Raw genomic sequence first — 25,976 nt, 5'->3', positions numbered from 1 at the left:
CCAATCACCGCCAGCAAGTGTCCAATACTCCGCCAGCACGCTCATATCCCGTACAGTGGCATATACTTTATTGATCGACTCACAGTCTTTATCTCCATAGGGGACCACCTAATAGTGGGAAGAACGCAGAACGGAAATACCACATCTTACTTTGTTTCTGGCTCATAGATTTTGTGCGGTCAGGCCACGTAATGATCCGGCTCAAATGTGTGTCGTTAAGAACCCTCCACCACCCGACTCGGCCAAACTGACTGTCAGGCGTCGAAGGATGTGCCGATTATGATGATTGTTATTGTTTCAGGCTCACTCAGATCAGAGGCGAGTTGAGGAGACAATTTTCACAACCACAATGAACAAAAAAAAGTCACACGACGTATCGCTTTGACGCAACGTCATAGATAGCATCTTCCGGAAAAGCCAGGAAGTCAAAATACAATTACAGGAAGTTACAAAAGCCGCGTCACCTGAAGTCCATGGCTTCTTAAGCCCAGATGTTATGACCTCACAGGAACAACCAATCAGCTGTAAAGCAGATATTAAAAATGCCCAACACAAATTTGGTCCAGATCATAATAAGGCTAATTATGAATCCAAACATTGGCTGCGATACCTACTGTGTGTAAAAAATTTTTTATTCCCCTCTCCCCCAAACACGTGATAAGTTATTACCGTTTTTGTTTGACTCGGCAAAACTATCCATGGCAAGAAGAGGCCTAGATTTGAAGCTTTCGTGACTGCAAGGATTCATACTCTGAGTTCTTTCGGTAAACGTCGTGATTTTATTGTTTCATTTTTATTAATTTTATTTTTTACCTACGTGATTTTACCGAAAGAACTAAGAGTAAGAAGAGGCCTATGCGTGAGGGAGGCCTACTGGCTGTGAGCGAAAAGGTGTACAATAAAAACATGGTATATCCAGCTCATTGGGGGGGGGGGGGCTCAAGTACAGCCGGATATGTAACAGGATCAGATGTATCTGAACATCTGCCAACATTTTGTTACAAATTACGCCGCACACAAATGGGTTTACGGGACAGAAAAAGAAAGCGGAGACTACGTTACATGTGCGAAAAAAAACCCCGTAGGTTTTCGCGACCAATATTATTCATGAAGGTTTTTTTGGGGGGGGGGTTTGATCATGTAAAAATAAATTGTAAATATGAATGGTAAATATTGTGTTTACTGTGCTAATGTACGAGAAAAACCTTACTAATTGGCTGTGTCGGGTGGCGGCGGGTAAACGACACATTTGTATTTAAGCGATCTAACCCAAATACAGAAAAAAAAACTTTCATACGCATGGAGAAAAAAAATCTCCGCTGTGCTTCGGAAGCGAGGGACTGCACGAACGAGATTTGAGAACGCACCACGGCGTGCCGTTAAGGTCGGATTTTGCGAACACTTGACGAAAATGAGAGCCACACGCAGTGCGCGGATACCGCAGTTAAGAGACCAAGGCGGTTGTGTGTGACAGACGGATACGTGACGTTGTCTCGCGTTTTGTAAAATGAACACCTCATGCGCTGCAAGCCAAAAAAACTGCACAAAGAAATATAATTCGTCCTCCTCAAGGAAGCATTATCTGGTGTTAATATTTAAAAATTATTAATGTTTTACACAGGGTCATTAGCGCGTGTATTTGATGACGGCTTCCGGAAGTTTGGGTAACGTGTAATTTCTCATTGTTGCTTCTAAGTGTTTTTTTTTTCCCATTGTTGAGAAAGTCATTATTTTTTATTACATTAACACTCGGTTATAATCACATTTAACACCCAAATCTATTTATTAGATGCTGGAGAGATAAACTTTAGATTAAATTATACGTCGATATAATTTAGCACGATCAAATTAGAAAAAAAACACAAATACACTTTTTGGTTTTTAGTCCTATATCTTACAGCCGCTCCTTTGTGAATTCACTGCCGGATGAAGGCCGAATTGTTCGTGGAGATTTTTTGAAGTCACCCATTTTCGCCGTGGCTGCGATTCAAACTCAGGTCGTCATATTCGGAGCGGGGCGCGCTAACCACTGCGCCATCGGTCACCTGCTGGGTTACATTACACACCTATGAATCCATCAACAGGGAGGCTACGGTGGAGCAATGGTCGGCAGTGCACTGTAATTTCAATCCAGAAATCACCGGTTCCATTCAATCCCCCCGTGCGGCTGTGTTGAAGCGATGGTGCAGATTCTTTTTTAATCCTCCACTCACCCAGGCTCTGTCCACCCCAGCAGTACAAATGAGTACACCGCAGTTAAAATAAACTATTCAACAAATTTGTATTTTATCACGTAAGGCCCACTGAACTATAAAGCTCTTTTTCAGAAGTGTCCTGGCCACAAATGATAGCTCAATGAAGTGGCTTATCGTGTGAAAATGTATTGCAGCCCAACACTCGCATGTTTCTAAATGTGGAGGGAAAAACCGGAGGACTCGGAAAAAAATCCACACGACCACAGGGAGAAGATGCAAACTCCAAATATACAGCAGGCGTCATGGTTGGGATCAAACACACAACCTGCTGTCTAACAGGCAAGGTAGTTAACATCTCGCCACACCTTGGCGCCCCTAAGGCAATTGGCAGATTGCAAGTGGTGAGGTCAAGTGTGGGAACTCCCCCCTCTTGCGAGCACACACCGTCTTGTATGTATTCGTATTAATTTATTTCCTTATTTAATAATGCTGATGTACATAGAGATCTCACTCCTAATCAGTCGAGCGGAATTATCTTTTCATCGGTTGCGTAACGCTGTGTGGAAGCTACCTGGTCTGTCGCTCCGCACGAAGCTTCAGGTCTTCTCGGCCACGGTCATGCCCTCACTTCTCTACGCTTGCGAAACGTGGACCCCCCTAATGGAACATCTTCGCCGGTTGGAAACATTTAGGCTGGCTTGCCTACGATCCATCCTGGGTTTAGCCAGGCTGGATTCTGTGAGGAGCTCACAAATCCTTAAAAGATCTGGACAAAGTCTCATCGGTGAGCTCCTCCGGCAAGCAAGTCTGCGTTGGCTGGGTCATGTAGACAGCATGCCCAGCCACCGCATGCCGATACAGCTTTTGTTCAGCCGGATCGAGAGGGCTAGATGGGTGCGGCACGAGCTAGAGAATAGATGGAGTGATGTGGTACAAGAGGATGTGGAGCTGAGTGGACTTGCCAATGACTGGTACCAGCGGTGTCAAAATCGGCCTTTGTGGAGGAGGCTCGTGAAGGATGCTCCTGGGCAGTTGGAGGCAGTCGCCCTCCAACAACAACGGAGGGTAGAGGAGCGACGCTCACAAGGAGCGGAGCGCCGGGCGGCTAAAACACAGCAAGTTGGCACAGTAGGGGGGAGAGGTGGTGTATCGGCCAGTCATCTCAGTCAGTCGACCCGTGGCACGTGGGTCTGACCTCCTGCCAGCGCGGGTGTTCGACACTTCACGTGGTCTCAACGTGCACCTAGCCTGGCACAAGCGCCGTGGTGATGAATGGCGGTTGTTGTCATACATTTGGTGGCACAGCGGTTTTAACGTATGACGATCTGAACCTATCCAGAGTTCAACACCTGGCCGTGGTTAACATTGGTGGCGAGTGATGTCTGAACCAGTCCATACCTCCCCACCCCCCCACCGGTTCCACCAACCACACGGGTCAGTGTGGTGAAATATGGTGAAACAACGCCCCCCTGCCCCCAGCCGAACAACGCGTCTTCAACCCTTTAGTCGCCAGTGGCTTGACAGAGCGCTGCTGTAAATCATAATAATGATCAACACAAAAAGTAAATTGGTATTTGCTTCCTAATTTCGATCGTGCTGAATAAGCAACGTTCTTTTAATCTTTCTCTAATATCCCAGATATGATCGCTACGTACGACTGGGTTTGACGCAGTCATCGCACACACAAAAAAAAAGTGACAAGATGTATGCAAGCAGGAGGTATGCCAATACGCAGAATAAGCAAACAGACAAAAACATATGAATATCGCGCAACAAGAGTGTATTACGAATGCACCAACACGCACGCGCGCATGCACTCACACGTACACATTTGTACACAATAACATGCTTTTGGCGAGACGTGCCCATAATTTATTTTTAACAAGCACGCAAGCCTCTCGCGCGCTGCAAGCCACCTCTCTCACCGCAGCTCAACGCGTAACGCACTTGGTGCCTCCTTATCCCCCCCGTCGCCCCCCACCACTTCCCTGCCTCCCCGCCCCCCACTACCAAGACCCCCACACCCTGCCATTTTCCCCCCTTGAAACATGACGTGCATTGTGGGTTGCTGGAGCAGAGGCCCAAAAAATATGGAGAAGAAAAAAAACACAACCACACACGGCCGTCTGGTAAAAAAAATCTCTGCTTTCAACAGGACTTATCAACACCAAAATGTCATTTTCACACAGAGCCCGCGAACACACTAATCCCCCCGTGGCACAACACACGAGCTCCCTTTCTTACACGCGCGTCCCCAACCAGGCAGGCCCGCGTTTCTCTCCCCCCCCCACCACCACTCCACTCCGGCCCTACCCTCCGTATCGTGTAACGGAACATCCCCGGCTGCCGTCGAGGCCAGATTTAATCTCTCCTTTGATTTTGCAGTTGTGACTCGGCGTTGGATTTTTCTTTTTCAAATCGCCAGGCGGTTTGACCCATTCTTTCTTTCGCGTGGCGGTGGCGAGCTGATCGGCAGAGCGTCGCTTTGCATTCGTTTCGAGGTTGGCAGGTGAGCCAGCGAACAATTGAAGTGGGCATTGGTCGTACCGCGTGGTCCACAGTCTGAGATTGCAAAGACCGACATGGATATCCATAGGCTCACGTAGAAACAAATGGCCTTAAATAGACCGACACACTCTATATAGATTCGCAGGCTCACACAAGAGACCCACAGATTCGTAGAGACGCATAGGCTTAAATGATCTCAGTGAGAAAGTGGTATTAATATGTGGCCCATGGTTTCTAATGCAGACTCGAATTGAGTTTCGTAGGCTTACGTTGAGACCCGTAGACTCATATAGAGATCCACAGACTCAAAGAGGCTCACAGACTTTAATAGGGGACTTCAAGAGTAGCCTGGTGAATATCAAATTGAATTTTCAAAGCGCGAAGTGGCATTACTATGTAGCCCATGGTTTGAGATTACATAGACTGGCATGGAGATTTGTACACTTGCATAGAGACCCATAGATTCACATCAATATCCATAGAGACCCATAGATTATACTCTTTGTTTTTTTCGGTAAAGTCACGTAGGCAAAAAATGTAAATAAATTAAATAAAATAAAAAAATTTAAATACATTAAATCACGATGCTTGTGTTGCGCCCGAAACGTGATTTAATTTATTTTATTTTTTACATACGTGACTTTACCGAAAAAACCAAAGAGTTTGAATCCTTGCAGTCACGAAAACTTCAAATCTAGACCCATAGATTCACATCAATATCCATAGACCCACAGAGTTACATAAGATACCCACAGACTTAAATAGATTATAGCCTTACAAAGACATCCCGAGATTCACATAGACCCATACAAAACAGACTTTCAAAGAAACTATATACGTACAGAGAAACCCATAGATTGACACAGAGATCCATAAACTCACAGACACCCACAGACTCAAACAGAGAACCACAAACTTAAAGTGAAGGAAGCGGACAGTGGTATTACTGTGTGGTCCGTGATTAGAGACAGCCGGCATCTGCCATGTGATGTTCTTATGCGACAGTTACAGTCTGTTCCGTAACAACGTGCAAAATAAAGACATTTTGTCGCTTTTAAAGGCGTCACCTAAAGCATTAATCATTCAATCAAACTTTTATTTCTGTAAGGGTGTCTTTATCAAACCAACGCCTCTGTACATGAATTGTTCTTCTCCACTAACCAAGGTAAGTTGCAAAGGCGGGAAGTATTTGCGGAAAATTAATAGGGCAATTTATAGCGGTACCTTTTTTCATATTTCGTTGAAACTAAAAGTATCGGTGATTAACGTCGCGAGTTATTCTTTGCGCTGCGCGCTCTGCGCATTTCACAAAAGCGAGTCCTGTTTCACACCCTGGGCCCTGCCAGGCTCACCAGAGGTTTCAAGTCATGGTCTATCCACAGCTGGATGGAGGCCTCTACCCCCCCCCCCTCACCCAAAGCCATCGCCGTCTCTCGCCGCCGTACCACGATGGGATGATCCCTCTGGCTCCTGCCGCGCAAATTGATTTTATCGTTCCGTCACCGCACACTGGCGGCGGCAGGGTCAAACGCTTTTAGGTCTCAATGTTCAAAGCAAACAGAGACTGGCATTCACTTCGTAGATTCAATACGGTGGACAAAGAGCGCGACAATGGCCAGGCAGCTCAGTGAGCGGGAGAGGGAGCGAGCGGCTCGCGATCGGAAGGTCACGAGTTCAAGTCCCGTTTGGGGTGTTCACTCGACCCATTACACTTCCGGGGTCCGGTACAATGAGCGCCAATTCGTGGGGAAGTCAACAGCGGCCATCCTATGGATAGACTCTCCCCCCCCATCACAGGAATGTGGAATTTCCATGGCTGGATCAGGGCGGTGAAACGGGAGACGAGCACCGATGGCTCACAGCTCATTTGAGCAGGAAACCACTTTTGACGTTAGATTTCTAACACCTAATGTGAACGTGGGGAGAGCGGTTGCGCCACGAGCGTCGACCGCCGTGGCACCGTTCCCCTCCTCCTCCGCCGCCGCCCTCCCTGCCCCTCTGACTTGCGCAGCATTTTAAAATCCGAGCGATATTGGTACTCTACGAGTCATTGCCTTGAGCAGATAAAGAGTGCGTAGGCTTCTAGAGCAACACTGATTAACACAATTAAGACACTCCGTTAGGTAATACGCCTTCTGGTTTATTATCAAGTTTACACTTCAGATAAATCATGTAGTTGGACCTAAACACTCTGTTAAGATGCACTTGATTGGAGAATTATAGATATTCAATATTGGTACATGTAGAGTATATATCATTTTATATAAAATGTAGAGTATAAATTTCGATTTAAAGCTTTCGTGACGGCAGGGATTCATCTTCTTGGTTCTTTCGGTAAAGTCACGTACCGAAAGAACCAAGAAAATGTAGAGTATATTAGAATTATAAGTTTTTTTACCGGCACCGGAAGTAAAGGAAGATGTTGACGTTTCAAGCGACTGGCCTTTTTCAGGAAAATCCGCATATGGGTCAGTCGACGGCAGGTTGAATGACGGCCGGAAATCATTTGAGTTTAGTTTAAGTTGAATGTACTTCACCATATTCGTGAGCACCTTCATAGATGCTCACTAAGAGCCCTTGTCCCAACAATCTGTTGAAGCTATACGGGGGACCTTTGTCTTTGTAATCCCTATTGCGTAATTAGCTGTGTGTATTTTTCCAATTTGGCTAATTTGTACCGTGACACCACCGGCACACACGACGATGGCCAACCCTTGCGAATGACACCACGGGGACCCTGTAACGGCCACTGTGAGGCAAAGCAGACGGGCCCCTCGGTCTTCCACCGAGAGCGGTATTAACCAGGGCCGACGCTCGAGTCGAACCGCGAACGTCCGCAACAGCAAGCGGTGACACGCGCCACCACCGGGCTACGTGACCGCCACCCCCCCCCCCCCCCCCGTGTGAAAGGTGGCGGCTGGCGGGTAACGCGCTTCGCCGTAGCCGCTACGCCGCCGCTCCGCCCGCTCCTCTCGCAGCGCGTCACATTTAGATTCCGAGCGTGAGAGCGGTGTGAATGCTGGTCGCCGTTTGGAAGATGGACTGCGAAAAAAGACGTGAATTATTTGGCGATACCGCGTTGGCAGCGGTGTACGAGCGCACAAATAACGAAACAAAAAAAAAAGACTCAACACATTCGTCAATAACACTGCGCAGGCCTAAAAGGAAAAAAAACCCATATATAATAGGCAACGTTTCGGGCAATGGGCCTTCTTCTGAGGACATAAAGAGGCTGGAGAGACAAACTGGATAAGAGTTGAAAAATGTATGTGCTATGAAGAAGAGCCATATGCCTGAAATGTTTCCTATTTATACATGTTTTTTTTTCCTTTTAAAGCCAAACAGTGCTATTGACAAATGTGTTCAGCTTTTTTTGCAACAAAAGATATATGCGGGTATTGTCTTATGGATTGCTGCATGCAAAATGGGGCTCTGTGGGGAGATAACTGTTGATTTTGCCACACAATACTCCCACAGTGCTTGAAGCAAAATCTGTTGTCATGCCAAGTGCGCACGCGCATAGTTTGCAGAAACGTACACACCGCGCGCACACACGTGGCATACACGCTTGCGTAGAATTGCACATTAAAATGAACTCCACATTGTTTTTTGTGTCCTTTTTATTTCACTTGTATTCTTGTTCAGCCAGCAAAAGCCTCACGGTCTCAAGCCTCCCTCTCTCAGGAGGGCCCTGGCAACTTTTCACAGCGATTTTGCAAGGCACACTTTTTCATCATCGGGGATGTGTTTGGTAAATGTCACTTCACGGTGCATTGTTTACATATATTTGTTCATTTAATCTGTGGATGAACCCGGAGGCAACCCCGTGCAGATCAAGTAGGGTGGGGGGGTTGAACAGAGAAACTCCGAGCAGAGGGGTGCCCAAGTCGGTAATTGCGGCGTGTCACAGCTGTGACCACCGGGACACCCCTGCCAACCCAAACAATTGTCATTTTAAAACTAAGCGCACAACGGTAATACAACATTTGGAAAACGTAGCATGCCAAAAATAGTGCAAATGTATGCAAAACGCAGCCCGAATTTGTTCAACAGATTTTGTCAGCATTACATTTCCAATCAACGTCCTGCACGGGTAATCCATTTCCCCAGTTTCCTCAGCGTTCAGACTTCGCTTTCAATTTCTCCATCTGCCGCCGGCTGCAGAGTCGCAGTGGCATGTGAACTGCCCATTTTAATTTGTCTGCTCAATACACCTACACGCGTGTGCGTGCGCGCGCGCGCGCGCACGCACAGCAGACATTGCGCGCCGCGCCCAGCCCAGGAAAATGAATACTGCGCGAGCAGAGAAAGGCGAGGATTAAACGTGTAAAAGGTAGAGGTGCAGCCCCTGCAACTGTTCTGCTCACGCCACTGTTGGCGGAAGGGCCTCTCCACGAGAGGGAGTGCCCGCGGAGAGCTCCTCACTCAAGAGGATCAGAATCAGAATATTTATTCTACATCGCAGGAAGAATCCGATGAGCTATAAAGCTTTTCTATTTAAAGCTGCTTTCGTGACTGCAGGGATTCATCTTCTAGGTTCTTTCGGTAAAGTCACGTAGAAGGGAAATAATAAAATAATAAAAATAAAACATAATAAAATAATTCTCACGACGTTTCGGCCACAACGCAAGCAGCCGTCCTCAGGTGAAGAACAGGTCTGTCATTCAAACGCTGTCTTCCCGACAGACCTGTTCTTCACCTGAGGACGGCTGCTTGCGTTGTGGCCGAAACGTCGTGAGAATTAATCTATTATGTTGTATTTTTATTATGTTATTATTTCCCTTCTACGTGACTTTACCGAAAGAACCAAGAAGAAGAGTTATAAAGCTCTTTTTTCCCAGAGATGTCCAGTCGGGGCGGGTAAGAACGTCACAACAAACGACACGAAAACACGATAAGAGTGTAGAGCATAGGAAAGGTAAACAAATCACTTAAAAATATAACGAATAAAACTAAGCAAATGTTTAGTTGTATCTTACCAGGTAAAGACAACTGAGCTATTCGCTTGTTTTTTTCAGAAGCGACCTGGCCACAATTGACAGCTCAACGAAGCAAAAGCCTCAGAGACGCCCTGGAAGAGCTATCGTTTGCGGCCAGGTTGCTTCTGAAAAAATAAGCTAATAGCTCAGTGGTCTTTACCTGGTAAGATAACACGAAACATTTGCTTAATTTTATTTGTATATATATCTATCTTATATAAATGGCGAGGGGGTGGGTGACAGCACCACGCCCGGCCACCTTTGTGTCCCCAGTGGCGATGTTCACACACCACAGCAGTTACTCGTTTGAGGCCGAGTCGACCTAGGGGAGGCCCAGGAGCGGTTAAAATAATCGTTACCGGTGGTGGCCGTGAGCGGAAATCGAACTCGGGTCGCCGGGTTCGTAGCGCAGCGGCGCTAACCACTACACTACACCGCGTTACGCTTCCACATGCGCGGGTCACGTGACAGATTTGATGTCACAGCTCACTTGCCGTACAAAAAATATATTACTGAGCATGGTGTACAGTCTGGCAAGTACCCACATGGCAAATTTCAAGTTTGTTGCATGTCGGGAAGTACACTAAACATTTTGAACAGACACGCATAATCACAACTTTGCCTTTTATATATATAAAAGAGCTTCATAGCTCATCGGATTCCTCTAGTATGATTACATTTTCTGATTCCGATTCTGTATGTATACATATGTCTTGATTAACCAATAACACCTGTGCCTCCCTTATGACTTCCTACCAGTGAGACTTCACGTGGCCTCAATGTGCACCTAGCATGGCACAAGAGCTGCGGTTATGTCACCTTCGCGTGGTGGCGAATGGCAGCTGTTGGTTCTGTCATACACATGTCTCGGTCTCGGGCCTCTCCTCGGTCGACTCAGCCTCAACTGATTGCCCGGGGCGCGTCTGCGGTGTGTGAGCATCAGCACGGGGGGAGACAAAGTTCGGCGGGGGCACGGGGCTGGCCACGTCCGAACGCAACCTCTCCGTTCACATTTCCCATCTTCACTGGCGCTCCTCCGCTAAGAGCACTTGGTGCAACAGCCTGCGTAGGCTACATGGGGGGGGGGGGGGCGGGGGTAGATCTTTGTCTTTGCTCATTGACATTGCTATCGAGAGATAAGTGATCCAGTGAATTTGCTAAACATGCCAAGCTGGGGCAGTGGACGTGCGGTGCCGTGGCTCTGCTCAGGGGGATAACTGCACTCCCCAGAGGCTCATTAGACCAGCAGCGGGCGCAAGCTGTACCCCCCCACCAGCTGCGTGGACAGAGGCGGCGCTCGCTGGGTCACAACGGTCCGGTTTGAGGTCAAGCGCCCCCCCTCCCCCCCCCCCCCACAAGACCCACAGGGAACTAAATTCGGACCCATGAGGAAAATATCGGTGTCACGCCGATGCGTCGTCGCTTCGTCAATTTAACGTCGGACACGACCGCAGGTTTCGCCTCGCTGTTACGCGGAAAACGCGTTCGAAGAAAAAAGACGTGGAAAGCAAAACCTATTGCTGTGCGTGTCGTTGTTAGTAAGGAGTGTCTCACGTTGTGTATTAGTGTGCTTCGTGTAAGGTGTCTCATGTTGGGGGTGGGGGGTGTGGCAGTGCGTGCAAATTCACCCGTTATTTAAGATACACCCACAATTAGGAGCGAAAGGGTACAGGCTGCGCGCGTTAATTGGCTAGCCGACTAAAACCTAACGGCGACGATCGGCGGCTCGAGAGTGAGACATGAGCGTGCGAGAGAGCGAGCGAGCGAGAGCGGGCACCGCACAAAGAACAAAAAACCCGGAGGTGGAGCGCGAGCAGCGGAATTGATATTCTGGATGACGTCGTAGGAAATCAAAACGGAGTGCGCACCCCTCGGTGGGGACATTACCGGGAGCGCGGTTGGGCCATGCGGTTACTGGGGGAGGGGGGCACGGAACGAGCCGGGATAAAGTTGCGCAGGATGTGCAAAAGTGAGCGATATAGAAATATATACGATTTAAATTTTCGTTTTTTATGAAAATGAAATAGTCGCAAATAAAAGGTTTCTGTTCCGTCGCTCAGATAACAACAATTATTTTTCGCCACTATAAATAACCGCCAAAAATATTAGTGGGGGCGTATGTGTATGTTAATGTGGGGAGCGGCAGTGTAGTGGTTAGCGCGCTGTGCTACGAACCCAGTGACCAGAGTTTGATTCCCGCTCATGGCCAACACCAAGTGACGATTATCAGAACCGGTCCTGGGCCTCCAATAGGTAGACTCAGCCTCAAATGAGTAACTAGTTGCATGCGTAAACATCGCCACTAGGGAGACAAAGGCGGTCGGGTGCGGTGCTGTCCACCCACCCCCTCGTGTGACGTGCCGACCGCACTTTCCCCAACAGTCTGTTAAGGCTATACAGGGGATCTTTGTCTTTGGAAAATGAATATACATTAATAAAAGCACAATCAACAAAATAAAGTCAACACATTTTTCAAGAACACCGCAACATAGCAGGCGACGTTTCGGGCAATGATTCTTCTTCACGGCGCATAAATCACGTGCAGGAAATGGGCCCGCTCTTTAGAGCTCACGATTTTTTGTGCCATCAAACGTCAGGGCAGTGTTACTGACGAATGTAGAGTTGTTTCATTTCGCGTGCTTGTGCACCTCTGTAAAGGCAGCACGAGCAGCGGCAAAAAAAAAAATGCCTTTACCATATAGCCCCAGCTATGAGGATCGAATATCGGTTTGAACGCACCGACGAGCGTTGGTCAGCGAATTAATGAATTGCTGCCGGGTCGTAATGAACACACAAGACAGAAATTACGGTCGAATGAAATAATCGACGTCGGGGCATGTGGACGCTACGCGTCGCACGTGCGTGCGTCACGCGTGTGCACGCTACGCGTCGCACGTGCACGCTACGCGTCGCACGTGTGCGCGTCACGCGTGTGCACGCTACGCGTCGCACGTGCACGCTACGCGTCGCACGTGTGCGCGTCACGCGTGTGCATGCTACGCGTCGCACGTGCACGCGTCACGCGTGTGCACGCTACACGTCCCACGTGCGCGCGTCACGCGTGTGCACGCTACGCGTCGCACGTGCGCGCGTCACGCGTGTGCACGCTACGCGTCGCACGTGCGCGCGTCACGCTTGTGCACGCTACGCGTCGCACGTGTGCGTGTCACGCGTGTGCACGCTACTCGCCGCACGTGCGCGTGTCACGCGTGTGCACGCTACGCGTCGCACGTGCGCGCGTCACGCGTGTGCACGCTACTCGTCGCACGTGCGCGCGTCACGCGTGTACACGCCGCGGCACGGCCGCGGTCTGTAGCGGCGCGACCACCCGTGCAGCGGCACTGCCGGTGGAGTAGCGCGCCGCGCGTTCCCCATGAATTATTTACGCCCACGGTGAGCGCAAGCGTCAGGTTGGAACGCCGTCGCCGCACTGTATGCCACGGCATGGATAAAAAAAAAACTTACATTCGCGCACCTTCCCGCGGGACTGCGAAACGCGGTGGACATTTTTAATAAATTAGCGAGAAATCGGGCGGGCGCGTTGCGCGATTTTGCACGACCCTCACGATGAAAGGTCACAATTCTATTCAAGAAGAGATTCGTTTTCACAGCTAACTCGACTTCCCTTGCCGCGGTGTGCCACGGTGGTGAGATGTTAACTACCCTAACGCCTGCTGTATATTTGGAGTTTGCATGTCTCTCTCTCTCCATGGTCGTGTGGATTTTTCTCCGGCTCCTCCGGTTTTTCCTTCAACATTTAGAATCAACAGCGTTGAGAGTATTTGGCTGCTATAAATTCCCACGTGAAAGGCCACTTCGTTGGGTTATCATTTGCGACCAGGCAGCTTCTAAAAAAGAGCTGTATAGCTCAATGGCCCTTACCTTGTAAAATAAAAATAGTTTCGTTTTTTTACATTTTTAAACCGTTTCATGGTAAGAAAACATCGTATTGTTGAAATAAAAAAAAAACAATGCCAAGACATTGAGCATACCCATGAACATATGTAGCAAACACAAACAACAACTTGCATTCGTAATGCATCCGTAATGCAAACAAAATCCCAAGAGTGCATCATTTCTCCACAGGAAGCCGTGGCAGGAAACGGGAGGGAGAGTCACATGACCTTGTCATCCTTACCTCTCAATTATGTCAGCAATTGTGCAGGCAAACATGAGGAGCCCTTCTGGCATCTGCAGCGCCACTGCAACAACACACGCCAGACTGTTCAGCATCAGGCGATCGACAGCTCCACGCTAGAAACTACACGGGTTGTTTGCGTCAACAACAAGGGCCCGCTAATGTGCACGTGGTACACAATCCTTTCATCATTGCTATGCAATGTACACATTACTCAGCCGTTACACCGTATTCTAAGGAGTAGAAGACGCACGCCAAACTTTTGGGTAATTTTTAATTAAAGTGTGTGTTTCATAATCGTGAAAATAAGGTACAACAAAGGGCAGGCTTCCGGAAGACGCTGCCCTTAAACAGGGAAAAGATGTCTTCTGGAAGAGCATTCTAACCATTTACAGATTAAAAGATATCAAAACACGTCTTCCGGAACGACGTGTATGACCGTGGAGCAAGTTTAGAACGGCGGAAGCGATGTCTTCCGTGAGATGATTCTGAGCGGTTGGTGGTATCTTCTGTCCTCCGGCTGGCAATGTACCGCCGAGGAAGAAGTCTCTTCCGGAAGAGGATTCATAACAAGATTGAAAAAAAAACGTCTTCCGGAATAATCTGCATTCTCCAGATTATAAGATGCACCCCCCCCCCCAAACTCCTGGTTTGAAATTCAGGAGAATACGCGTGTGCTGTCTCAGGCGCGGTGTGCCTCTTGGATAGTTTAACGGGCCGACGGGCTTAGCTAAAAAGTGCGCAGCCAAGGGACAAAAATAAATTTGTACGGTGGGACAAAGTAAGCATTGGGCCTTTCCTCGCGCCCGGTGAGGCGCGCAAATCGGAGGTGCTGGAGGAAGCTTTAATTTCGCTGGCGAAAAAAAGAGAGCAATGTTTGCAAAATGCTCATTTTTTTTATATATATAAATATAGGCTTCCTTCACCCCTGTCGTGTACGATAAATCACCGGAGCAAGCGGTGTTTTGCACACTTGTTACAGCCTTCAGTCGGGCCTGGCTGACAGCAATAAACTAATTAAGCGTGACACCTTTCAAAACGCCGAGCCATAAAGCACATTACCGTCGGAGACAGCAGCGGAACGAAAAAGCAAATAAAGATAAACTATAATTGCACGCACGGCGGAAATTAAACACCGTCGCAATTTTACACGGTTAACGTTTTTTTTTACAACTCGAAAATGGGCAAACCAACAGGCGGTAATCTTCAACAAAAATGTTTTAAAATAACATTACAGCAATAATAATAATAATCGTAATTTTTATGCTCGGAGTGAGATGCACTGCAGTGTGATGTTACTGTACCTCGCCTGAATCCGGCCTGCCTTATCCTCCAGATGGTTTTGTAAATCTCAAAATTATAGTTGCCTGGCAGGGTGGCGACAGCTTGCTGGAGCAGTGGATCTTCAAGTATCTCCAAGGGCACCTGGTGGATTACCCGCCTGCCTGAGGCACAATAAAAGACAACGATCACAACCAGCCCCACCGCGCAACCTTTAGCAAGGACAATTCTGTTAGCGAGCACCTATTATCATGGCTGGCACGGCACACGACGAGCGTGACGGTGTGGCCGGCACCACGTCAGGCTGTCCCATTGCACCACTTGTTCCCCCCAAAGCACACAGTTACCCGGGCGTGTGCATGGTGCTCAACAATGCATCATTACAGTGTATAAGTATAACCCGTAAAAACAAAGTTTTTCACTATAAATCCTTTATATGCGTGGCGGCTAGAGTCATCTCGTCCTCTGGCTTGAGATGGCTGCCACCTATGGGTCAGATGATTGCATTGCACCATTAAGCAATTGGTAATTAAATATAATATTTTTGTCCTAAAAAGTGTAAAATTTTGGAAAACATTTTTCACGAAAATTAATTGTCACGCACAATGAGTCTGTGTGGAAAATGTCAGCTCGATTGGATCACGGGAAGTGGGTTAAAAAACGACCGAAATATTTGCACGGTCCTAAGCAAGCAAGCGAACTTAATATAAAGGATTTTAAAAATCAGCACGTCCTGCAAAACAACTGTAATTATTGACATACACATATATCTTCTCCCGACCGGTCTGGCACAAGGCAATATGGTGCAATGCATTGGCCCATTCATTATACCCAATGATTTGTTAAAAGCTCCAACAATTAGGCATGCATAGGAAATGTAGGCGTGTGTTTGTGCCTTCTCTACATTCTCTGTTCGATCATTTTAGAAAATAATGGAGTCCTTTGTCAATGAACTGCAAGGGAAGGGCCCCCCCCCCCAATACCATGTTAGTAATAGCGGGTTGTTTGACCATACTTCACCACGCTGGTCAGGAAGGATTGGTGAAAGGGGTGACAGCCCAAGACAGGTTCAGATATCACTGACAACCGATGATAGCCTAGGCTAGTAAACACATGGAGTCGAGAACAAACCTGAGTTAAGGACATCATTTTCAACTAAACTATTTTCATTTGACCAGGTAACGTCCACTAAGCTGTATAGCTCTTTTTCAGAACCGAGCTGGCCACAAATGATAGCCCAATGAGGTGGCTTATTGCGTTAACTGATAACAAAAGTAGGCAGGCTTTGACAGGACACGTCGCGAGAATGGAGGAAGGCCAGTGGTCGAGACTAAACAGAGAGTGTGGCAGCTAAAGGAGCTGAATAAGCCCAGGAGTTACGTCCGCCCCGGAGATGGAGTGGACATCAAGCCCGTGTGCGGGAGCTCGATGGAATGTCACTTGGTGCGCCCAAAAGCGACGGCGACGGCACGGGGAGGCCTCCAACCGGCAGGAGGATTGATCACGGCTGATGAGGACGATGCAGAAAATTGTTATTTTAACTATTATTGTATGAAAAATATGTTTGCTCTATACTCCCCAATTGGACGTGATGGGCAAGACAGTGCCACGGTGAGCGAGCGCGACGACTGGTGGGTTAACACAAAGCACCGCGGGCGCGAATCCAAACGCGACTTCAAAGCGAGGAATTAATAAGGAGCCGCTTAATGCAAAACGGAGGGAGGGCGGGTAAAGGGGCCCGGAAGCTTTAACTCAAGTACAAATTGGTACGAGCATTGCACGCTCATTGCAACTACAAAAAATATCTATGCAAGTGGACATGTTTACATTAACCGGATCATTATACGGCAATCAGTATTGCTACTGGCGTACGGCAATTTTGCCGATTTATACACCGCGAGAGTCATATTCCACTTCAGTGCCCTCCGGGGTTCCGCTGAACAAAAACCCACAACCGTGTTTCTTGTAAACTCGCTGACATCTGCTAAATGGAGCCGCCCCGTATAAAGATCTTTAATAAATAAGCACCGGCGTGATTTATCCCCAAAGTCCCATCAAGCAATGCGATACTTGTAAACAATGCAGTGTGCTGGGAAGAAAATAAATACTTGTTTATTGGATGCACTTTCAGGGTTTTGTGATGATGGGACAATTTATCAGTTTGACTTCATTCTGCACCGGGTCCCCCGGTGGCAGTTTTCTCGAGATTGGCTGGACGTGGAGTGGGGCAGCGCCAGCGGTGTCGTTTTTCCATTTTTATTTTTAACAAATTGCACGGTCGACGTAGAAACGCCGAGCAAATCAGCGATGTGACTGCCCCCCCAAACCCCCCCACACCCTCACCACCCCCCACACCCTCACCACGCCGCCCCCCACACCCTCACCACGCCCCCCCCAACACCCTCCACACCCCTACCCCCCAATGAATTATTCCTGTGGATTTCGCGCAAGCACGTCTCACCGTGCGCATTCTTAAGAGGCTGGCCGCTTGCTCCTTTTAAATATTTCGCAAAGGTGGCGAACAAGCGAGACGGCGGGATTGCATGGCAATGTATATTGCCTCTTCAAAAATGACATTTTGCTATTTATGAAAACCTCCAGGCTGAGGCTGGGTTTTTTTTCCTCCAACACTTTGTGAGCAAGACATAACGGCGCTTATGCAATAATGTAATCTAATTTGACTTTATTGAGTATCGAAAACAAAGATATCCCTGGGAACTACATGTGAAATATATTAATTATTATTAGACAAAGCAAATTAAAAAAAATACACACTCTGCAGACTAACGGATAAGCATGTGAAACAGAACACGGAATAATCAATGGCTCTCAGTGTCTGTGCCATTAAGTTTGGAATAATGATGCGATGCAGTTTCAAAACTAAGTAACGCATGCCACGTGTCTCTGCAAGCAGCTCGCGAGTGGAAGGTTGCCAGCTCAACTTCCAGTTGGGCAGCTGACTCGGCCCATCATCCCTGCGTGGTGGATCAAATGTAACACCGCCACTTTTTGAGGAATTCAACATCGGTTGCTCTATACCAGTGGTTCTTAATCTGGGGTGCACGCACACCCTGGGGGTGCGGGATACCCTTTCTGGGGTGCGAGACATGCCAAGTATTTTTTAAATAAGGTAAATCATCGAAAACACAAATTAAGCACGGGCACGTAAGCACGAATACTTTCTTTTTATCAAACCTACTATTTATTAACATTATACATCGAATCATGATTGAGAACCCAAGGTGTGCAGGGCTGCAGTAAAGTCTTCTTGGTTCTTTCGGTAAAGTCACGCAGAAGGGAAATAATAAAATAGTAAATAACAAAACATAATAAAATAAAAGTAAAGGTTAAGAATCACTCCTCTATATCGAGAGACAAGTGACCGCCACAGGACTGTAGAATTTCCAGGCTCGGGGATGTAAAACAGTAAAAGAAAGCATCCCCTCGATGCTCATTTATGAGCAGGAAATCACTTTGCGTTTTTATTACTGAGTGAACGTGGTTGTTTTGACCGAAGCAGCTCGCCAAATGAAAAACAGCACGGTCCGCCTTCACGGTAAAAGTGGGGTTTAACCACAACAAAGTGCACGGGAGAAACCCCCGCAAAGGAAGGAGCAAAACACATCAGCAGCATATCGATTGATCAGCAGAAAAGCAAGGGCCAAAAAGGTCACGTACAGAGGATGAAGAAGGCCACTTAGAGGGAAAAGTCTCCGTGGTGTTTTCTGACAGCATCTCCATTAAGTTGTTTCGTCAAAGTCTTCACGGAACTGAAACACCAATCCATTGCAGTCTGCAGCCAACTTTGTCATAGTTTTAATACAAAATGCCCCTTTGTTTATCCACAAAAGCCTCGCAAGAGTTTGGCTTCCTTGAAGATGTTTTACTTTAATTCAAGACTTCCAGCACAGAGGCTGAGCAGGCTGTTTGGGTGTCAAAAAATGTCACGAGTCATTATCTGTGACGGCTACGCTTAAAACTCCCTCGGTGTGCTGCCGGTTGAAATTACAGTGCAAAGATTATGAAATCCCCCACCACCCGCCTATTGCCACCCCCCAGCACTATAAATGGGGACCCCAAGTTAGTCTTCGATCGGCAGGTCGCGCATGTCTGGAGGGGGTAAAGTGTGAGGACATTCCCACATCTCTTCCAAGACATCCGGGCCAGCAGTGGCAGACAAAGAGTGTGCCAGCATTGGCGTCAGAAAGCTATTGCAGGGCTGCACCTTTACCTTTTGCATTTATTAATAAACGGTACTGTATGTAAAATAAAAATGCCGAGTCGACAGCCTTTTGTCGATTCGCCGCTGGAGGAAGGGCTGCCCACACTGTCAGCCGTAAGGGTTATCTGACCGTACTTAACCAATCTGGTCAGTGCGGGTTAGTGATAGGCGGGGCCCAGGACTTGTGCAGACAACACTCACCATCGCCGGGAATTAAACACGGGTCACCGGGTCCACAGCACAGTGCGTTAACCACTGCGCCACAGCAATCCCCAACGGAATATGCAGTGCTGTGCATATATTGATCTTACATCGTACATATGTTCCTCATTTCAAATAGCTTTCTTTCAATTAATCCTATTCTACCGATACAATAATCAACTAATCCTACGGTACCCTAAACCCCGTTGTGTTGCTTTTCCTCAATCATTATCACGTAGCGTTCCACCTAGATTCCATCACTCAAGCCCCAACGTACGTGTATATTTCCTTTCAGTCAAACCCAGCTGGCATCTCTTTGAAACACACACACACACTGAACACTAAGTGTCAAAAGCATTTCAACGTTTCTTTGGAGGCAGCGGGATGGTAATTGGTGATGGCAATGGACGCTGTTTATGCTGCGTTTGCACGCAGGTGCGCACCGTGATCTCATTACGCTTCCCAAGAAGATCTGCCCAGTGAGGCGTCGGAGCCAAACGCAAGCGGCGCTTACGTAGCGCTCCACTGACCAACCGTATTGACCAACAGCCCAAAATTGTATTGCGTTACCTCCTTTTAAAGATTACACACGAAAGCCGATTCGATAGCGGTCATCCTTGACACTTCTTTTCCACTCGACAACCGAGCTGCACCAGGGCCGTGTTGAGGGAGACCAGCGCGGCTTAGGAGGTGCCAGATTGTGGTGCTGCAGTGGTGGGATGTTAACTCCCTTGCCTGGTATACAGGAGGTCGTGGGTTCAATCCCAACCCTGACGCCTGTATATTTGGAGTTTGCATGTTCTCCCCGTGGTCGCGTGGATTTTTCTCCGGGTCCTCCGGGTTTTCCCTCCACATTTGTAAGCATGAATTTAGAGTATTTGGCTGCTATACATTTTCACGTTATAAGCCACTTCGCTGAGCTATCATTTGTGGCCGGATCCTTTCTGAAAAAGAACTGTATAGCTCAGTGGAACTTCCCTGGTAAAATTAAAAAAAATTTGTTTCGTTTATCCACTGCAGTACCCGACGCACGAGAGCAGCAGTGCACTGACATCATGTGTAATAAACACAGTTCTGTCGTATGCAGATTGTGCGGTAACGCAGTCTGAGCTGGACTGACTGACATCATGGGCAATGACCGCATCATTAACCAAGCCCATGGCCCTGCTTGCCACCCAAGCCAAATGCAGATGTAGTGTGAGGCTAGTGTAGCATGGTGTGGTTACGGCTTGACTTTGTATATATCCAGTGGAAAACCACCCGCACCACGAGGGCCCCGTGCTGGCTTGGTTTCGATGTGCCAGTGGGAAAGCGGTAATAGAGAGACGCTGGCACCCTACTCGGGGAAAATGGAATTTCAATCACAGCCTTATGGCCAGCTATAGAGATAAGTGCCACCCATTGCTTGTTTTTGCAAGGGGCACCTGGTTGGCTACGTACGGTGCGAAATAAGTTCTACATACGAAACTCATATTGGCTTGTAAATGCCAGGTTAATGAAGGGGACGATGATGTAACGCAGCGGATGCACTTAACTAAGGCAGCACTGTACTGACAACAGCCGTGTGTGTCCCGCATTCACCCTTGCAGAAAGATCACCGGTTTGCAATGCCATCTCACCTTGGCATAAATGTCACGAAGATCGGTTGCGCAACCCGAGTTCGTGCACAGTGGCAATGCTCCCAGTCTCCACGTTCCTCTACCGACTAGTCCCTGCCAAACTCTCCCATCTCATCGCACTCCCGTCCACACACTCTCCCCTCCTCTCATCTCACTCGACTCCCCTCCATTCCCTTTCCACTTCAGCAACCAAGGATTCCTGTCGACGTCTACCGTGTCAACCTTGGCTCAGTGGGAGGTCATGCATCCTCCTCTGCTACCCCCATTGCCTGTCAATACCTTCCCACAAACATCCGTACTGATGACTTAAGTCCAGGCCCAAGACCTCCCTGTTCTTCTCTGCTTATGGCTGCCTCGATTTCCCCTATATTAAAAAAATATATATCCCTTGTTTTTGTACAGTGCCTTGGGATGCAGTCACATTTTCATTCCAATTTGAAGTAGGAGAAAGCACTCCACTTTAATGAATAATGAAATATTTTCTTGTTCTTAATCACTGCATACTAAATGTACTTAATGCATTAATTCAAATATGTAAGTACATGTAAATGCGCTAGTCTTGAGTGTGATACATTTATTGATGTACAAGTCCCCCATGATCCATCCCCCATGACAGTGCATAATGAGTTTTTGTGCAACACTGCTGTTTGGTGCAGACGGGCGACACGGCTCTGGCTGTTAGGTCTTGACAGTAAATGTCTGGCAACACTGCAGCATTTGTTTAACAGGCGCGTAGATCTGCTGATGAGACTCAGACAATCGAAACCAGACAGTCCAGAGGTTTGGCCGCTGAAACTAACGCAGCTGTTAAACATGGTATTAAAGACCAAAGTGCAGACGGGTGATTTAAACGTAAAAAAATATATAGAGTGTAGACACTGACTTTTGTCAGTTTATTTTATGCAATCTAAACAACAGGCTTCGTCCAATGCTGGATTAGAGGCCTTCCCCCCCCCCCCACTATGCCGTGTTGGCCATGCGGTTTGACCATACTTCACTACGATGGTCAGTGCGGGTGGGTGATAGGGGTGCACACAGACAGTTCAGGATATCATTCGCCACTGATGATTGCCGTTAGCCAAAAAGCGAACGAACCACTACGCCACCACTCAAATTTCTTATTTATCTAAAATGAAATGTTATCATCCATGTGATAAATTATTAAACTCTAATATCATGAGCACTTATTACAGCAAAAAAAAATATTTGGAACCATACCAAAATTACAGTTGTAATACTATGAGAATGGAATATGAGAATAAGTTTTCCCCTTATTTCTGGCAACATAACAGGTGTTAAGTTGTAAAACACCAAACTAAAACCTTTTACAAGGAATCATGTCTGCATTAACCACGAATATTTGTGGTCTCATTACTCTGATAGTGCATTGTCTTTGTGCTGTACACCTTTTGGCGTCCTCTGGTCTAACACCGTTTGAGACGAGGCTCAAAAGAAAGCTGTCTCTGGTGTGGACCAATCAGTTTCAAAGACAATGCATATATTATCAGTGTGTTTTTTGTTTGCATTTTGACCACAAGTATTGTGGTTAATGCAGACATGATTCCTCGTAAAAAGGTTTCAGTTTTGTTGCCAGAAAAAAGGGGGAAAACCCTATTATTATCTTAACACCTGTTTTGTTGCCAGAAAAAAGGGAGAAACATATTCTCATATTTTGGTACTGGCAAAGGAGGTCCCATGATGTAATACTGTATTATATGAAAAGTTATATGATGGTTCATTATTTCCACAATTTTTTGGCTTGTGTATTTAACAGGCCTATGATCTCAAAAACAAACAGCCAAAGGCAAACTCAGACTCTTTAATTCAGCCGGTGAGGCCATTAGGCTACGCAGCTCTTTAACAGCTGTTTAAATGCCAAGCTTCTGGTCAAGCGAGCCCCTATCGGAGACTTTTAAATAATTAATCGTGTGACTTTAGCGGCTTTTTTTTACGAAGTTTTTTTTATAAATTCGTGTCAAACAGGCATGGTCACACAGCTTAGGAGCATATCTACAAGATGCATAACAGTCAGAAAGCAGTGTGCTCGTGTTTCGGGGTTAAATCCCATCTCTCTCTCTCTGAACCAATAATTTGGTAATGCTGTTTGCGTTGGCAGACACGCAGTGTGAATAAATAACTCCACACATTCGTCAATCACACCGTTGCATTGAAAAGAAGACGACGTTTCGGGCAATGGCGCTTCTCCTAAATAGCACATACACAGAGACGCTAAGAGGGATACAGTGGACAAAAAGAGTTGGAGAGCCTGCATGTCACAACTTAAACCCCCCAAAACATACGGACCGGTTTTAAATTGCCATCTATTTGCATAATATCGATTGAACCGGCCACTGGTTTGTACAGTTGTACATTACGCGTCTTGCAGCGTGCACATGCTCGCCGTTGCCGGATGTGTGCATGGTTGTATTAAAAAAAAAGTGCGTTCTTCACACACACACATGTGTGTTATGTGTATGTTGTATGCGGGAGGCATGTAATGTTGCGTACCGGTGCCATGCAGCACGCGTTAATATTTCTTAAACCTAGAAATGCCAACTACATCTTGAACAACAACAGTAAATTAGCGAAGGCAAACCCCAACCGCCCCCCCCCCCCCCCGAAAGGGTCCGCGTGCGGCTCCGTCTGCCACCTACAGGCCGACGCTGCCACCACCAACCCCGGCGCGGGTTCCAAGCAAGCCCGTAGGCTGCATCGAGGCCTACAACTTCGAACGCCGCTCCTGAACCGCAAAGGTCGCGTGGACGAGCAACGGATTTGGCCGTCGTCCGTGGTTGCCCTTCGCTGTGGTGGCCCACTGAGGTTTTGTTACCTTTGGCGGCGGCGGCGGCCGACGCCGGCGAAGTTTTTGCCGCAACGACTGAGAGCGACATGGCACCGTGACGATTGTAACACGCGTGGGTGGATGTTGTTGCGCAAGAGGGAGATTGGAGGCCAGAGCAATCGAGCGGACGGAGCGCGATTGCTTTTGGCACGTTCAGTCGATCGTCGATGAGTCGGTTATCGGTAATCGATTGCAATTGCACTCGCCTACTTGATCCTTAGCGGTTCCGTTAAGTTTACGATGGAGCTGGAACTCCAGGTTAAGTGATTTGCATCGCAAATGGATAAGGTTAAGTTAAGTGTTATAATTTGGCGTAAGTGATTCCCCGAAGTTTCACAATGAGTTAGGACTTTTTAGATTGGACGCTTATGAGGTTGATTTTTTTTTGTCTTGAATAATTTTTCTTAAATTGCATTAAAATTAAAGGCAATTTACGTGAAAGGGACATTTTTACATCAGTGATTGTCCTTAGGGGCCGTCCATAAATGACGTCACGAGATTTTGGACGATTTTTGACCCCCCCCCCTTCGTCACACGGCGTCACAAAAAGTCAGACCCCCCCCTCAAATATGACGTCACAAAGCTCTGCCCCCCCCCAAAAAAAAATGTCATGCTTCAAATCGCTTTAAACTATTGTCATTGTAGTGCGTATTTAATGTGGAGCTGCACTCTGATGTTGTAGGAGGAAACATTTATATAAAAAAAAGTATATTTAATTAAGTAGAACGTGTTGTCTATATTTATTTAAAGTCGCGCATTTTGATGTGACGTCACATTTCTCAACCCCCCCCCCCTCGTCACACATCGTCACAAATGTCTGACCCCCCCCCCTCCTCCAGGTGCGTGACGTCATTTGTGGAGGGCCCCGTAGTGATTCCCCGAAGTTTAACAATGAGTTAGGATTTTTAGATTGGACGCTATGAGGGTATATTTTTTGTCGTAAGTTATTTTTCTTAAATTGCATTGAAAGTTGAAGGCAATTTACGTGAAAGGGACATTTTTACCTCGGTGATTGCCCTCAGTTTAAATTGATTTCGCTGATAAACTTGAAGATTACTTTTACTTGAGTGATTTACTATGTTTTAAATGTACACTATTAAGATGGAAAAACAATACATGTGTATTTATTTACTTCACTTTCTTAACGTGTCATTGTCTAGGTTACTTGAGGTGATATGTTTTACTTAACAGATTTCCCTTAGTCGTGAGAACGAAAAGGGGTGCATGGCGGAGCTGAGCGATTTGGAGTTAAGCAATAAATATTTTTAAAAAATAGTATGAAGACGTTGGCTTAAGTGGTTTACAATGATTAAGAGCTCTGGCTAGCAAGGAAGAGCAGGTCAATAATCCCATATTGCTGAGGACGCCCTTCTGCCAGCAGTGGCATGAGCAAGCGATTTCAGGGCCGCACCTTTATCTTATTGAACTTTGCTATTTCATATGGATATATGTATGTGAATATACTCAACACATTCGTAAATAACAATGAGAATTAAAAACATGTAAATAGGTGAAGTTGTTTGTATATTAGTCCTTCAAGGCATACAGACGGTGAGGCAAGAGAGACGTGGAGTGGATAACACAGAAAAAAGACAAAGATCCCCCGTATAGCCTTAACATACTGTTGGGGCAAGTGCTGTTAGCGAGCACCTATGAAGGCCGGCACGGCACACGAGGGGGTGGGTGGCCAACACCACGACAGGCCGCCTTTGTCTCCCTAGTGCCGCTGTTTACACACCGCACCAGGTACTCATTTGTGGCTGAGTCGACCTAGGGGGAGGCCCAGGACCGGTTCAGATAACCGTCACTGGGTGTTGGTGAGCGGGAATCGAACTCGGGTGGCAGGGTTCGTAGCGCAGCGCGTTAACCGATGCGATACCCGCTCCCCCGCTAACACACACATACGCACGCACGCACACACAGCTACACCCTCTTAAACGAAATCACATCACCTCGCTTCGCACATTAAAATTTAAACTGTGTATAGCAGG

The 25,976-nt window shown here is 47.2% G+C and overlaps 1 protein-coding gene across 3 annotated transcripts in view; it reads right to left on the bottom strand.

Annotated features, from left to right (window-relative positions):
* Positions 1-24,067, bottom strand: part of DPH1 (diphthamide biosynthesis 1) — a 153,099-nt gene extending 129,032 nt beyond the window's left edge. For all 3 annotated transcript variants that reach the window (XM_078873678.1, XM_078873674.1, XM_078873677.1), the window contains exons 1-3: positions 23,974-24,067; positions 15,125-15,265; positions 13,821-13,884 (exon numbers count right to left, since the gene is read on the bottom strand). In XM_078873678.1, the coding sequence (XP_078729804.1) occupies positions 13,821-13,884; positions 15,125-15,265; positions 23,974-24,034 (266 nt within the window). In that variant the 5' untranslated portion in view covers positions 24,035-24,067. The remainder of the gene's footprint in view (positions 1-13,820; positions 13,885-15,124; positions 15,266-23,973) is intronic.
* Between the last annotated feature and the right edge of the window lie 1,909 nt (positions 24,068-25,976).

The sequence above is a fragment of the Lampetra fluviatilis genome, chromosome 37 (genome assembly GCF_964198595.1).
Source record: "Lampetra fluviatilis chromosome 37, kcLamFluv1.1, whole genome shotgun sequence".
Lineage (NCBI taxonomy): Eukaryota > Metazoa > Chordata > Hyperoartia > Petromyzontiformes > Petromyzontidae > Lampetra > Lampetra fluviatilis.
The sequence above is the reverse complement of the archived record's forward strand: the minus strand, read 5'-3'. Positions and strand labels throughout refer to the sequence as shown.